This window comes from Dendropsophus ebraccatus, chromosome 3, assembly GCF_027789765.1.
Source record: "Dendropsophus ebraccatus isolate aDenEbr1 chromosome 3, aDenEbr1.pat, whole genome shotgun sequence".
In the NCBI taxonomy this organism is placed as follows: Eukaryota; Metazoa; Chordata; class Amphibia; order Anura; family Hylidae; genus Dendropsophus; species Dendropsophus ebraccatus.
This window is the reverse complement of record NC_091456.1, coordinates 7,788,235-7,803,440: the sequence shown is the minus strand read 5'-3', so window position 1 is coordinate 7,803,440 and position 15,206 is coordinate 7,788,235. Positions and strand designations below refer to the sequence as shown.

General features: G+C 48.4%; 1 protein-coding gene across 1 annotated transcript in view; it reads right to left on the bottom strand.

Annotated features, from left to right (window-relative positions):
• NAA25 (N-alpha-acetyltransferase 25, NatB auxiliary subunit) overlaps positions 1-11,811 on the bottom strand; it is a 43,474-nt gene extending 31,663 nt beyond the window's left edge. Inside the window, exon 1 of the mRNA XM_069960765.1 lies at positions 11,688-11,811. Coding sequence (XP_069816866.1) covers positions 11,688-11,745 — 58 coding nt within the window. The 5' untranslated portion in view covers positions 11,746-11,811. The remainder of the gene's footprint in view (positions 1-11,687) is intronic.
• Between the last annotated feature and the right edge of the window lie 3,395 nt (positions 11,812-15,206).

Here is a 15,206-nt window from a genome sequence, read left to right as displayed (position 1 = left end):
ACCAGGAAGATGATCTGCTGCCCGGACAGGTAATGTATGGTTCTGCTGAAATCGTCGGTCGCCACCGCGCACAGCTATTCAACCGTAGTGATGCACTGGTGGCGAACAACGATTTTAGGTCTGAATCTAAATTTACTAAATGAACTAAATGAATCGGCCCCATTCGAGAATGATCAGCCAATGATCGTGTCATCGGCTGATCGTTCTCAAATGGGGCCGATTTGGCCGATTATCGCTCCTGTGGAATAGGCCCCTTACTTCTATTAAACAATCTCCAGTCTTCCAGTACTTATCAGCTGCTGTATGTCCTGCAGGAAGTGGTGTATTCTCTCCAGTCTGACACCGTGCTCTCTGCTGCCACCTCTGTCCATGTCAGGAACTGTCCAGAGCAGAAAAAGGTTTTCTATGGGGATTTACTGCTGCTCTGGACAGTTCCTGACATGGACAGAGGTGGCAGCAGAGAGCACTGTGTCAGACTGGAAATAATACAAAACTTCCTGCAGGAAATACAGCTGCTGATAAGTACTGGAAGACTGCCAGAGATTTGTAATTTACTAATATTTAAAAAAAAAAAAATTAAATCTAAACTTTGTCACCAGTTGATTGGAAAGATTTTTTTTTGTCAACAACCTTTTCAATTAGACTTGTGACACGTCAGAAGTTTGTATTGGTGAGCTGCTGAATAAATACAAGCTAGAATATCTCATCTCTCCCTTCTCTGCTTGATTGACACCTGGAAGCCGAGTCCCCAGAAGGGTCAGGGATGGCAGGGGGAAGGAGGAGGAGGCGGCAATATCCTCTCCCCTCTATGACCACCGGCGATTGATTAAGGTAAAATGATGGTACATTCTCTTTAAGGAATCACATTTGTTGCTGTGTAAAATTCCACATTTTCCTGCACCGTGCTAGGTGAAAATTGGAATCGCTGAAGTGCGGACAAAACGTAATCGCTTTGCAGAAGCGAAGAGAAACGGCGCCCAAAATAGCTGCTGAGTGTCTGAAGGAACCATCTGTACCAGAATAGCTGAGGCCGCAATACAGAGGAACTAAGCAGGTGATCACAATGAACAGAGCAAACAGATGCAAGTAGTCAGAGAAGGTAAATCTGATTAAAGGGTACTTCTTTCAAATCAACTGGTTTCAAAAAGTTAGATAGAAGTAAATTACAAATCTATCTAAAAATCTTCAGTCTTCCAGTACTTATCAGCTGCTGTATGTCCTGCAGGAAGTAGTGTATTCTCTTCAGTCTGACACAGTGTTCTCTGCTGCCACCTCTGTCCATGTCAGGAACTGTCCAGAGCAGGAGAGGTTTTCTATGGGGATTTGCTGCTGCTCTGGACAGTTCCTGACATGGACAGAGGTGGCAGCAGAGAGCACTGTGTCAGACTGGAGAGAATACACCACTTTTTGCAGGACATACAGCAGCTGATAAGTACTGGAAGACTGGAGATTTTTTAAGTAAATTACAAATCTAGATAACTTTCTGAAACCAGTTGATTTCAAAGAAATAGATTTTCTCTGGAGTGCCCCTTTAATAATGCTAAGTGAAATGGCGGAAGGACCAGCATGGCGTGACAGCTGCTTCTCTATTTATGGTACAGAGTCAGACGGACAGCTGACGTGTATAACACGAGTGGTTGGTGGTTTATAAGCACATGGCAAACCCAAAGCATTTACATTAGAACTAAAAGGGATGAGAGTTCAAAAAATAAAATAAATAATCCATTTCTGTAAAAAAAAAAAAAAAAAAAAAAAAAAACACACCATACGTTGCAGTAAATGTATGAACACCTATAAGACAATCCACCCAAAATTAAATATAATTTTATAATAGATATAAAATATATATTATAGATAAAACTAATTTCTGCAGTATAGACATGTTGTCCAACGCAAAAACGTGTCCTACTTTTTTAATGGGGAAGCACGCTGCTATTCACACTGTAGGTTGCGGAAGTATAATCCACCAGAACTCGGGCTGTATCCACCTACTCCACGGGGCGGGCAGACAGCCAGATTCAAAAGCCTAGCGTTCGGGTTTGTACGAACCCCAACCTCATCTCAAGTACCGAGCACACTCCTAGAGATTGGCCCCAAGTGAACAAATCAATGATCAATTAAAAATGGAGCCAAAAAATTGTCTTCATACACCGGAGAAATCCAAGTTATAATCTTTCGGTGTGTCCGCCGGCAACGGTCAAACAACCAACAAAAACTCATTCAGGAGTTGATCACAAATTGGTCGTTTATCGTTCGCAAATCTTTCGGTGTACGGACGATCACGATTACCGACTATCGTTCTGCGTATTATTGTAAATGATTTCAGGCCATTCGCAAAAGCTCTTTTTATTTTTGTTAGGCCGGGTTCACGTCGTGTTTTTGCAGTCCGTTTGACGGATCCGTTTTTAAATGGTTACTTTTAACGTACACAAAAACGTGGTCAATCACAAAAAGGGGAAGAAAAAAAACATCCGTTTTTATCCTTTTTTTCAATAATGGAAAAAAAAGAGATCCAAACGAATTGCACACAATTGCATCCTGAACCCTCCCAGTACTTATCAGCTGCTGTATGTCTTGCAGGAAGAGGTGTATTCTCTTCAGTCTGACACAGTGCTCTCTGCTGCCACCTCTGTCCATGTCAGGAACTGTCCAGAGCAGCAGCAAATCCCCATAGAAAACCTCTCCTGCTCTGGACAGTCCCTGACATTGACGGAGGTGAATAGAAAATCCTCAGTGCACTTGGTAAGGGCACGTTCACTCTATGGAATCTTTGCGGATAATATCCTGTGGATTCCGCCGCTCCCCCCGCTTGAATCTACGGTGGAATCTACAGGATATTATCCGCAAGGATTCCATAGTGTAAATGCGCCATGAACGTGGAAATGCGGTTGAGCTGGTTGGGTGTGCTTCACGTCATCATTAGATACAAAGCAGCTAATAGATGTATGCAGTGGTATGGGCATTGTGTTGTGCCCATGTGCCGCCCCTCTCCGGAGCCCTTTCCTCTGATTTCATTAGTTGTTCATGGCTCGGAGCCACGGGCGGCCGTGTGCAGGAGGCGCAGGTCTTGGGTAATCCATGGACGGGAGCCAGCTATGTTCCCGGCTTCATCCTGCACATTACTCATGGTATCTGCCTTGTACATTTAATGAAGGGGAAACTGGGGAGCTGCGGCCAGTGATAAATATGAGGACGCCATTTCTTCCCTCCTCTGAAGGAACGAGAACTATTCACATCTTTTCTATCATTATTGGCCGGCTGAGAAGCAACCGAGACATGAAGATTGATACAGTTGTACAAAAAGCGTAAAGAAGTGGATACGTTACCTTTAGGTAAAACATCACTAAAGTAAGCCGCGCCACGTGTAGTAAGTGCCGATCTGCTGTTTGTGCGCCATTTGGACCTGAAAATTGTTCGTGATTGTGGATCTGTAATCTCAAGCAACTTTATGGGACATGTGAAATTAGGGCCTTATTCACATGTGCCGCAAAGTTGCCCGTGACTGCTGATATGCAATCACAGACAATTTAGGGCCCATTGATTGGTATCGGGCTATTGGCGCGATTCGTGTCACAAAAGGTCACGAGGCCATATATATATATATTACACACACACAAAATTTGAATATGCAAAGAAGGGGTCCATGGAGCCCCAGTTACGAGTCTCAAAACACGGGAACAGCCAGATATCCCTCAGGGTGGTTTGGTGCTCTCCCCACTGGGAGGCACCCCTTGGCAACAGGTATATATATATATATATATATATAGTATAACTAGTAGGAAGAGGAGATTGTGATCCTGCTGTATACAGCTCTAGTGACATCACATGTGGATACTTGGCCAGTTCTGGAGACCTCACCTACAGGAAGATACTGAGAAAATAGAACGGGTCCAAAGACGGCTACAAGAATGGTGGAGGGTGTGAGGCATAAAACATATCAGGAAAGACTTAAAGAGGACCTGTCACCCCCGTGTCGGGGTGACAGGCTCCCGCCCCCCCCCCCCCCCCCCCCCCGTTAGATCCCTGTATACATACCTCATCGTGCCAGGTCCCACTTCCTGAGCCAGTCGGGTGACTGAGATTTCAGCGCCCGAAGCCTGGCGCACGCACTCACAGGAGAGTCCGATGCTCATAGAGAATGAATAGAGTCCGATGCTCCGTCATTCTCTACGGGCATCGGACTCTCCTGTGAGCGCGTGCGCCAGGCTTCGGGCGCTGAAATCTCAGTCACCTGACCGGCTCAGGAAGTGGGACCTGGCGCGATGAGGTATGTATAGGGGGATCTAACAGGGGGTTGGGAGCCTGTCACCCCGGCATGGGGGGTGACAGGTTTCCTTTAAGGATCTAAATCTGTATAGTCTAGAGGAAGAAGGGAAAGGGAGAACATGATGGAAACCTTTATATATGTTACAGGAGGAAGAAGGGAAAGGGAGGACATGATGGAAACCTTTATATATGTTACAGGAAGAAGAAGGGAAAGGGGGGACATGATGGAAACCTTTATATATGTTACAGGAGGAAGAAGCGAAAGGGAGGGGGGGCATGATGGAAACCTTTATATATGTTACAGGAGGAAGAAGGAAATGGGAGGACATGATGGAAACCTTTATATATGTTACAGGAGGAAGAAGGGAAAGGGAGGACATGATGGAAACCTTTATATATGTTACAGGAGGGAAGAAGGGAAAGGGAGGACATGATGGAAACCTTTATATATGTTACAGGAGGAAGAAGGGAAAGGATGACATGATGGAAACCTTTATATATGTTACAGGAGGAAGAAGGGAAAGGATGACATGATGGAAACCTTTATATATGTTACAGGAGGAAGAAGGGAAAGGAGGACGTGACAGAACCCTATATATATATATATATATATATATATATATATATATATATATATATATATATATATATATATTACAGGACTAAATAAAGTTCAGAAGAGAAGTGTTTTTATTACAAACTGATTTTAAGAACAAGAGGACACAGTGAGAGGTTATTTGGGGGAAAGAGCAGAAGCAACATGAGAAACTATTACTTTACTGAAAGAGTAGTAGATACTTGGAATAAACTTCCAGCAGATGTGGTTGCTAAATCTACAACAACAATGTAACTGCCTGGTATATACATACATATTAAGATAATAAGAAGGGAAATAATATAAGTTCAGACTAGATGGAGTGCGGGGGGAGGGGGGGGCTTCCTCTGCCAACAATCATCTATGTTTCTACCTCTTCCTGCTGGATACACTCCCGGCTTTAGCTCAATAACTGCAGCAGTAGCTAAACTGCGGTGTGTGACAGCAGCCTATATGGTGAGCTTTAAATCCCTTTAAATAGTTATTCACTGTGGAAGCCAGATTAACACCTGCTTAAGAGATAATGGACAGCTACAAACTATTAGGATGAGTTCACATTAAAAAAAAGATAATAATAATGGCACAGACAGAAGACATCACCTAAATCCTATGGCCGTCCAGAAGGTGTGACCGTGGTCCTAGCATGCAGCTGATGGAGAGAGCAGTCTTGCATTGCCTCATCTGTGTGTGCTGGAGCATTGCTGAAGGAACAGCCGGAGCTTCCAGCTTTATTTCACGGCTTATTAGAGATATGCACAGCCAGACTTAGGGCCCTATAACACAGACAGATTTATCTGACAGACTTCTGAAGCCAAAGCCAGGAACTGATTTGAAAAGAGGAGAAATCTCAGTCTTTCCTTTATGACCTGTTCTGTCTATAGTCTGTTGTTCCTGGCTTTGGCTTCAATGATCTGTCAGATAAATCTGTGTAAAGGCAGCCTAGAAGTTACCCACCTGACATGTGTGCCACTAATACCATCACACCAGGTGTCGCTCTATGGCAGGGGGGCACAACTTGCGGATTTCCAAAGGCTGCAAAACTATTGTTTTCAACAAGCCAGGAAACCCCTTGGAAAACCAGGCATGATGGGAATTGTAGTCTGGCAACAACTGGAGGGCTGCGAATTGTGCACCCCTGCTCTATGGCGTGCTGTGCACCTTCTCTTTTCTTTATAGGATACTGCTGTACTGTAAATACTGGAGGTGTCCCGCTGTGTCAGTACTTCTAGAGTGAAGATGACGACATGATAGCCTTCCTGGCTGTTATTTAGCAGAGTAAGTGGTTCTTGCTCTAGCGGCCTACGTAATGCTGTGCTGGGGCAATCTAAGGCCTCTAGCACACGTCCCATGAAGCACTGTGCAGCCGTGCTGTGGAATCGCAGGCCTCCCGGCATCAGGTGGTATAATTAAATCTTCACGGGACTGTACTGATACAGCTATGCGTCTGTCAGTACAGATCTGCTTCTGTAGCTATGAAACTGGAAGCCTCTGATTGTCACAGCTACCACTGGGGCTCTGATGGTGAACAGAGGGAGAATTCTCCCCTATAGATGCTGCAATTCTACTGACCGCAGCATCTAAAGGGTTAACTGCCGGGAACAGAGCTAGAGAGCTTATTCGGCTGATAATCGTCCTGTATAATAGAAGGTAACATGAATTATGTCGGCTGATCATTGCTGTCGTTTGTCTTTTAACATGTTGAAAGACAAATGACTAATAGCAGCGATCTGCTGCCGTCACTCCGTGGAATAGAAGCGGCGGCAGCAGTCTGCCGCTATCCCCTATGGGCTGCCTAGGCGATCACCTCCACCATCACCAAGAAACACTTAAGTCTATATACTGATCATGAGACCAGGCAGCACGTGCGTCAGATATATGGAAGACCCCGATGCGACCACCTGTTGCTCAGAAACTACTATGTAGGAATCCCAGAGAAGCTCCTGTGTGTGACCCGACAGCGACAACTGGTCATAACAGCGGATGAGCTTCTCCATATAGAACATACGAGTGACAAATGGTACGCTCAGATAGTAAATACCCTACGCGGCAGTGACACCCACCTCCGGTCACTCTGCCGCCTCCGTCCAGCACCAACACATATGGGAAGAGGATTTTTCAGCACTTCCACCAACCTGACTATGAATATACCGTATACATGACTACCGTGACACAACGGATAAAAATGAAATGCTAGCGGCACTCGCTCAAACTATCACTTAAAGGGACTGTTGACCAAAAAATTTGAATGAATGTTTGTGCGCAAACATTTATTTACCCCTCTACCACCATAAAATCACAGTGTTGAATGAAAGACTGAAAAATGAAAGACCGCACGACTATAAAAAGTAGTTTATAGCTGGAGAGGCCCATCAAGCCTTCAATTTCTTAGAGGAATGTGAAAAGGAGTCATAGGGTGGGTTTACACAGACAGATTTTTTAAGCCAAAGCCAGGAACAGACTATAACCAGAGAACAGGTTATAAAGGAAAGACTGAGATTTCTCCTCTTTTCAAATCCATTCCTGGCTTTGGCTTCAAAAATCTGTGTGTAAATGCACCATTACGCATGTGCCGCCAGGAGACTGTGGTGCGGGTCACACAGTGTTTACTGGTGTGGTGCGGGTCCAACCTCTGTACCCCCCCCCTTCCCGGCGATCTCGATTGTCCCCCGGTGGCTCCATAGAGAATGACTGGAGCCATACTGTGCCGTACCCACGGCTGTATTCAAACAAAGGAGCCAGACTCTGATCTGATCGCCGGGGGTACAGAGGTCGGACCCCTCACAATCGTTTACTTGGGACAAGTTAGTTTTGAGTGGAAAACCTCCGTAACGCTCAGTATTTCCACAGTATTTTTTCAACCAACACAAACTGTGCAAACCTTCCCCATCATCATTTCATTGGTGTCGGTTTCACTTCTGATTTTGAAAAATAACAAAAATATTGACTAAAATACCAGATATATGTTACTCAGAACTAGAAGCGCAGTGTGAACCTGCTCCTATACTTCTGCACTGACAGATTTCCAAATAAAGCTGCGGTGTGTGACAGCGGCCGACGGGATCCACGGACAGACGGAAGCCGCATTCCAGAGATGACAGCGACGCTGCAGCTAAACTAGAACAAGCAGGTGAGGGAGCACGACCCCCAGACATGTGCTGACCCCAACTGGGCCACGCGGGGTAAGAGGGAGGGGGCAGCCATGTACCCACACCGTGACTATTACACAGACACATCTGCTAACTGAAGCCAAAGCCAGGAATGGATTGGAAAAGAGGAGAAATCTTAGGCTTTCTGTTCTCTGGTTATAGTCTGTTCCTGGCTTTGGCTTCAAAAATCTGTCAGATAAACCTGTGTGTGTGTGTGTAATAGAACCTTAAAGGAGTACTCTCTTTCTTTCAAATAAACTGATTTCAGAAAGTTATATAAATTTGCAATTTACTTCTGTTTAAAAATCTTTAGTCTTCCAGTACTTATCAGCTGCTGTATGTCCTGCAGGAGGTGATGTAATCTCTCTAGTCTGACACAGTGTTCTCTGCTGCCACCTCTGTCCATGTCAGGAACTGTCCCGAGCTGGAGAGGTTTTCTATGGAGATTTGATGCTGCTTTGTAAAGTTCTTGACATGGACAGAGGTGGCAGCAGAGAGCACTGTGTCAGACTGGAAAGAATACACCACTTCCTGCAGGACATACGGCAGCTGATAAGTACTGGAAGACATGAGATTTTTATACAGAAGTAAATTACAAATCTATATAACTTTCTGAAACCAGTTGATTTGAAAGGAAAAGATTTTTGCCGGATGTGATTTGTGTTCATGAAAGAAATCACATAGTACAGCTGACTAGCTTGGTCCCACAGCAACTTAACCGGCCGTCAGCAGCTGCGTCTGCGCGCAAACATTCAGGAGTAGTGCTGAGCGGACCTGTCACAACGCTTTGGTGTTATCAGAACTGTGTTTTAGTCCCCGCAGCTGCAGAAGTTGGATGCAGCCAGAGGGAGTCCTGGAAAACACGGGTACAGCCATAGGCTACGTTCACACATTGTACAAACATGACACCTTTTACTAACAACGGCCACTGTTGCATTGAAATCAATGCACAAAAGCTGGAAATAATCAACATGTCAATTGTTTCCACGGTTGTAGTGAACAACGGCCATTCTCGAGAGAGAAATGTGTTGTACTAAAGTCAATACAAACAACGGCCTTTGCTCACACAATGTGTGTTTATCTTGTTTTAACTGAAAACAGCAGCCGTTCTTTTCATAAAAATACGTTGTGTGAACAAAGCCATAGGAGGTCTCCATGTTTTCCAGGCATCCAACTTCTGCAGCTGCGGGGAATCAAGCGCAGATAATATTGCCGAATACTTTGATTTGCTCTACACCACAGGGGTCAGACTGCGGCCCTCCAGCTGTTACAGAACTACAATACCCATCATGTGTGGACAGCCAAAGCTTTAGTCAGGCATGATGGGAATTGTAGTTCAGTAACAGCTGGAGGGACGCAGTCTGACACCCCGGAGGCGCCACCAACCATGATCGGAATCTGTCAGCTGCATCTGACATGCTAAACAGCTGACCCCGGTATATAAGGGTTATTTCAAGGAGACACCTGATTATATATATATCTGTGCTTCCCCAAGCTCCTGATCTGCCCTTTTACACCAACATATTATCTGACAGATTTCTGAAGCCAAAGCCAGGAACAGACTGTAAAACGGGCAACAGGTCATAAAGGGAAGCCTGAGATTTCTCCTCTTTTCATATCCATTCCTGGCTTTGGCGAACTACAGCTGACAGATTCCCTTTAAGCCACCTATAGCGGGATGCTACGTGCTCTTCAGTGTTCGGTCCCCATCGGTGATGAATGTCTGACGGGGACCATGCGCTGCGGAGAGATTCATACACACAAACACTCAGATAACAGCGCACAGGATACCAGAGGAAACTAAGGAGCAGAGTCTGAGGTGTATGAGAGCGGATACAGGTATATACCAGAGGGCACAGCTGACTCACATAGCAGGCAGCACATGCTGTATACCACCAATAGCCATCCACATACCTCACTAGCCAGCCATATATATACCACCATTAGCCCCTCACTGCACCTATATGCAGCCCCAGCCGCCCCCCCCCCCATCACAGAGCAGGAGCCCATGACATGACTCCAGTGTAGAGCCGCACATACACTGTACACACACGTATATAGATGTATAGGGGCCGCACGCACACATGTATATAGATGTATAGGGGCCAGGCCGCACGCACACATGTATATAGATGTAAAGGAGCTGCAGGTATATACACACACACGTATATAGATGTAAAGGAGCTGCAGGTATATACACACACACACGTATATAGATGTATAGGAGCTGCAGGTATATACACACACACGTATATAGATGTATAGGAGCTGCAGGTATATACACACGTATATAGATGTATAGGAGCTGCAGGTATATACACACGTATATAGATGTATAGGAGCTGCAGGTAAATACACACACACACATATATAGATGTATAGGGGCTGCAGGTATATACACACACACGTATATAGATGTATAGGGGCTGCAGGTATATACACACACACGTATATAGATGTAAAGGAGCTGCAGGTATATACACACACACACGTATATAGATGTATAGGAGCTGCAGGTATATACAAACACACGTATATAGATGTATAGGAGCTGCAGGTATATACAAACACACGTATATAGATGTATAGGAGCTGCAGGTATATACACACGTATATAGATGTATAGGAGCTGCAGGTATATACACACACGTATATAGATGTATAGGAGCTGCAGGTAAATACACACACGTATATAGATGTATAGGGGCTGCAGGTATATGCACACACGTATATAGATGTATAGGAGCTGCAGGTATATACACACGTATATAGATGTATAGGGGCTGCAGGTAAATACACACACGTATATAGATGTATAGGGGCTGCAGGTATATATACACACACACACGTATATAGATGTATAGGGGCTGCAGGTATATACACACACACGTATATAGATGTATAGGGGCTGAAGGTATATACACACACGTATATAGATGTATAGGGGCTGCAGGTATACATATATACACACACACACGTATATAGATGTATAGAGGCTGCAGGTATATACACACTTATATAGATGTATAGGAGCTGCAGGTATATACACACACGTATATAGATGTATAGGAGCTGCAGGTATATACACACACACGTATATAGATGTATAGGAGCTGCAGGTATACACACACACGTATATAGATGTATAGGAGCTGCAGGTATATACACACACACGTATATAGATGTATAGGGGCTGCAGGTATATACACACACACATGTATATAGATGTATAGGAGCTGCAGGTATATACACACACACGTATATAGATGTATAGGGGCTGCAGGTATACACACACACGTATATAGATGTATAGGGGCTGCAGGTATATACACACACACGTATATAGATGTATAGGGGCTGCAGGTATATACACACACACGTATATAGATGTATAGGGGCTGCAGGTATATACACACACACATACATATATACATAGGCTGCACACACGGCCATGTGACACTGGGCGCAGGACTCCGCCTCAGGTGCCCGGATGAGCCCGGGATTCTCAGTCTCCTCAGGCAGCAGCCATTCATCCGCGGGGATCCCGGTGCCCGGTGCAGGCCTAGCTCTCACACCCGCCCGGTGTCTTCCTTCGCTCCCGTCACTGCCCCGGTGTGTTTCTCAGCTCCTCTGGGTGTTAGCGCCCGTCACTCCCCGCCTCGCAGGCCCCGGACACTCACCGTATATCGGTCTGAGCCGCCTGTCGTTGGGGTCCTGCACATGGCCCCGCGCCGCCATGATGACAAGCGCAGAACGCGAGTGCGCATGCGCGGCAGGAAGCGTACGGCGGCGTTAAAGGGACAGCGCAGCTGTGTGATGGATCCTGTCACCTCAGCCGGGCGCCTGCCCCCTGTGCCCTGCCCTCTGTGTCCTGTGCCCTGCCCCCTGTGCCCTGCCCTCTGTGTCCTGTGCCCCGTGCCCCCTGTGCCCTGCCCTCTGTGTCCTGTGCCCTGCCCCCTGTGCCCTGCCCCCTGTGCCCTGCCCTCTGTGTCCTGTGCCCCCTGTGCCCTGCCCTCTGTGTCCTGTGCCCTGCAACCTGTGCCCTGCCCCCTGTGCCCTGCCCTCTGTGTCCTGCCCCCTGTGCCCCCTGTGTCCTGCCCTCTGTGTCCTGCCCCCTGTGCCCTGCCCTCTGTGTCCTGCCCCCTGTGCCCTGCCCTCTGTGTCCTGTGCCCCCTGTGCCCTGCCCTCTGTGTCCTGTGCCCTGCCCCCTGTGCCCTGCCCCCTGTGCCCTGCCCTCTGTGCCCTGCCCTCTGTGTCCTGCCCCCTGTGTCCTGTGCCCTGCCCCCTGTGCCCTGCCCCCTGTGCCCTGCCCTCTGTGCCCTGCCCTCTGTGCCCTGCCCTCTGTGTCCTGTGCCCTGCCCCCTGTGCCCTGCCCCCTGTGCCCTGCCCTCTGTGCCCTGCCCTCTGTGTCCTGCCCCCTGTGTCCTGCCCCCTGTGCCCTGCCCCCTGTGCCCTGCCCTCTGTGTCCTGCCCCCTGTGCCCTGCCCTCTGTGTCCTGTGCCCCCTGTGCCCTGCCCTCTGTGTTCTGTGCCCTGCAACCTGTGCCCTGCCCCCTGTGCCCTGCCCTCTGTGTCCTGCCCCCTGTGCCCTGCCCTCTGTGTCCTGTGCCCCCTGTGCCCTGCCCCCTGTGTCCTGCCCCCTGTGCCCTGCCCTCTGTGTCCTGTGCCCCGTGCCCCCTGTGCCCTGCCCCCTGTGTCCTGTGCCCCGTGCCCCCTGTGCCCTGCCCTCTGTGTCCTGCCCCCTGTGCCCTGCCCTCTGTGCCCTGCCCCCTGTGCCCTGCCCTCTGTGCCCTGCCCTCTGTGTCCTGTGCCCTGCCCCCTGTGCCCTGCCCTCTGTGTCCTGTGCCCTCTGTGTCCTGTGCCCTCTGTGTCCTGTGCCCTCTGTGTCCTGTGCCCTCTGTGTCCTGTGGCCCCTGTGCCCTGCCCTCTGTGTCCTGTGCCCTGCCCCCTGTGCCCCCTGCCCTCTGTGCCCCTCATCTCCATGGCTGCTTCTACAGGGCAAAGCCAGAACTCTGGCAACCACCTCTTCCTTTATTGAGCTCTGACTGTCAGCTTATTGTCAGCAGCCTGGTCCTGTCTTATCTATATACTGGTGTCACAACCTGGTCCTGTCTTATCTATATACTGGTGTCACAGCCCAGTTCTGTCTTATCTATATACTGGTGTCACAACCTGGTCCTGTCTTATCTATATACTGGTATCACAGCCTGGTCCTGTCTTATCTATATACTGGTATCACAGCCTAGTCCTGTCTTATCTATATACTGATATCACAGCCTGGTTATGTCTTATCTATATACTGGTGTCACAGCCCTGTCCTGTCTTATTTATATACTGGTATCACAGCCTGGTCCTGTCTTATCTATATACTGGTGTCACAGCCCTGTCCTGTCTTATCTATATAATGGTGTCACAGCCCTGTCCTGTCTTATCTATATAATGGTGTCACAGCCCTGCCCTGTCTTATCTATATACTGGTGTCACAGCCTTGTCCTGTCTTATCTATATACTGGTGTCACAACCTGGTCCTGTCTTATCTATATACTGGTGTCACAGCCCGTTTCTGTCTTATCTATATGCTGGTGTTACAGCCTGTCCTGTCTTATCTATATACTGGTGTCACAGCCCGGTCCTGTCTTATCTATATACTGGTGTTACAGCCTGTCCTGTCTTATCTATATACTGGTGTCACAGCCCTGTCCTGTCTTATCTGTATACTGGTGTCACAGCCTGGTTATGTCTTATCCAGGGGAGTTTCTAGGTAATTTGGACTACAGGGCGAATCTTGATAAAAGCACTCACCTATGTTGTCCCCTTATAGATGGTCCCCTCGCTCCCCCCCCCCTTATAGATGCCCACCCCCCCTTATAGATGGCTCCCTATCCCCCCTTTACTTATACCCCCTTATACATGGGCCCCTCTCTCCCCCCTTATTGATGGCCCCCTCTCCCCCCCCTTATAGATGGCCCCCCTCCCCCTATAGATGGCTCCCTATTCCCCCTTTACTTATACCCCCTTATAGATGGCCCCCTCTCTCCCCTTCTTATAGATGCCCCCCCCCCTTATAGATGGCTCCCTATCCCCCCTTTACTTATACACCCTTATAGATGGCCCCCTCTCCCCCTCCCTTACTTATACCCCTTATAGATGGCCCCTTCCCCCCTTACTTATACCCCCTTATAGATGGCCCCCTTTCTCCCCTTCTTATAGATGGCCCCCTCTCCCCCTCCCTTACTTATACTCCCTTATAGATGCCCCCCTCCCCCCCTTATAGATGGCCCCCCTCCCCCCTTATAGATGGCCCCCTCCCCCCCCCCCTTACTTATACCCCCTTATAGTTGGACCTCTCTCCCCTCCTTATAGATGGCCCCCTCTCCCCCTCCCTTACTCATACCCCCTTATAGATGCCCCCCTCCCCCCCTTATAGATGGCCCCCCTCCCCCCTTATAGATGGACCTCTCTTCCCTCCTTATAGATGGCCCCCTCTCCCCCCCTTACTTATACCCCCTTATAGATGGCCCCCTCTCCCCCCCTTACTTATACCCCCTTATAGATGGCCCCCTCTTACTTATACCCCTTATAGATGACCCCCTCTCCCCCCCTTATTTATACCCCCTTATAGATGGCCCCCTCTCCCCCCCTTACTTATACCCCCTTATAGATGGCCCCCTCTCCCCCCCTTACTTATACCCCCTTATAGATGGCCCCCTCTTACTTATACCCCTTATAGATGGCCCCCTCTCCCCCCCTTACTTATACCCCCTTATAGATGGCCCCCTCTCCCCCCCTTACTTATACCCCCTTATAGATGGCCCCCTCTCCCCCCCTTACTTATACCCCCTTATAGATGGCCCCCTCTCCCCCATCGAGCTTCTCTCCTCCTGGTCTGGCCCCGGCTGATGCGCAGCTGCCGGGAGTGTCCCGTCCTATCCCCAGCAGTGTGAGCATCAATGCTTGCGGTCACAAGAGAGTGCAGTGGCAAGGGGAGAGCCTCGTGGGCACCATTGGACCTCAGATTAGCGCAGACTGTGGGGGCGGGCCGCAGCCTGGCCAGGTGACGGTCTGTGGGTGGGGGTCACGTGGTGCACTAGCCAACCCTGCTGTGTGAGGTCCAGGGAGGTGCCACCAACGTCCCCGGCACAAGGAACGCCCCTGGTCTTATCTATGTACTGGTGTCACAGCCTGGTCCTGTCCTGGTCA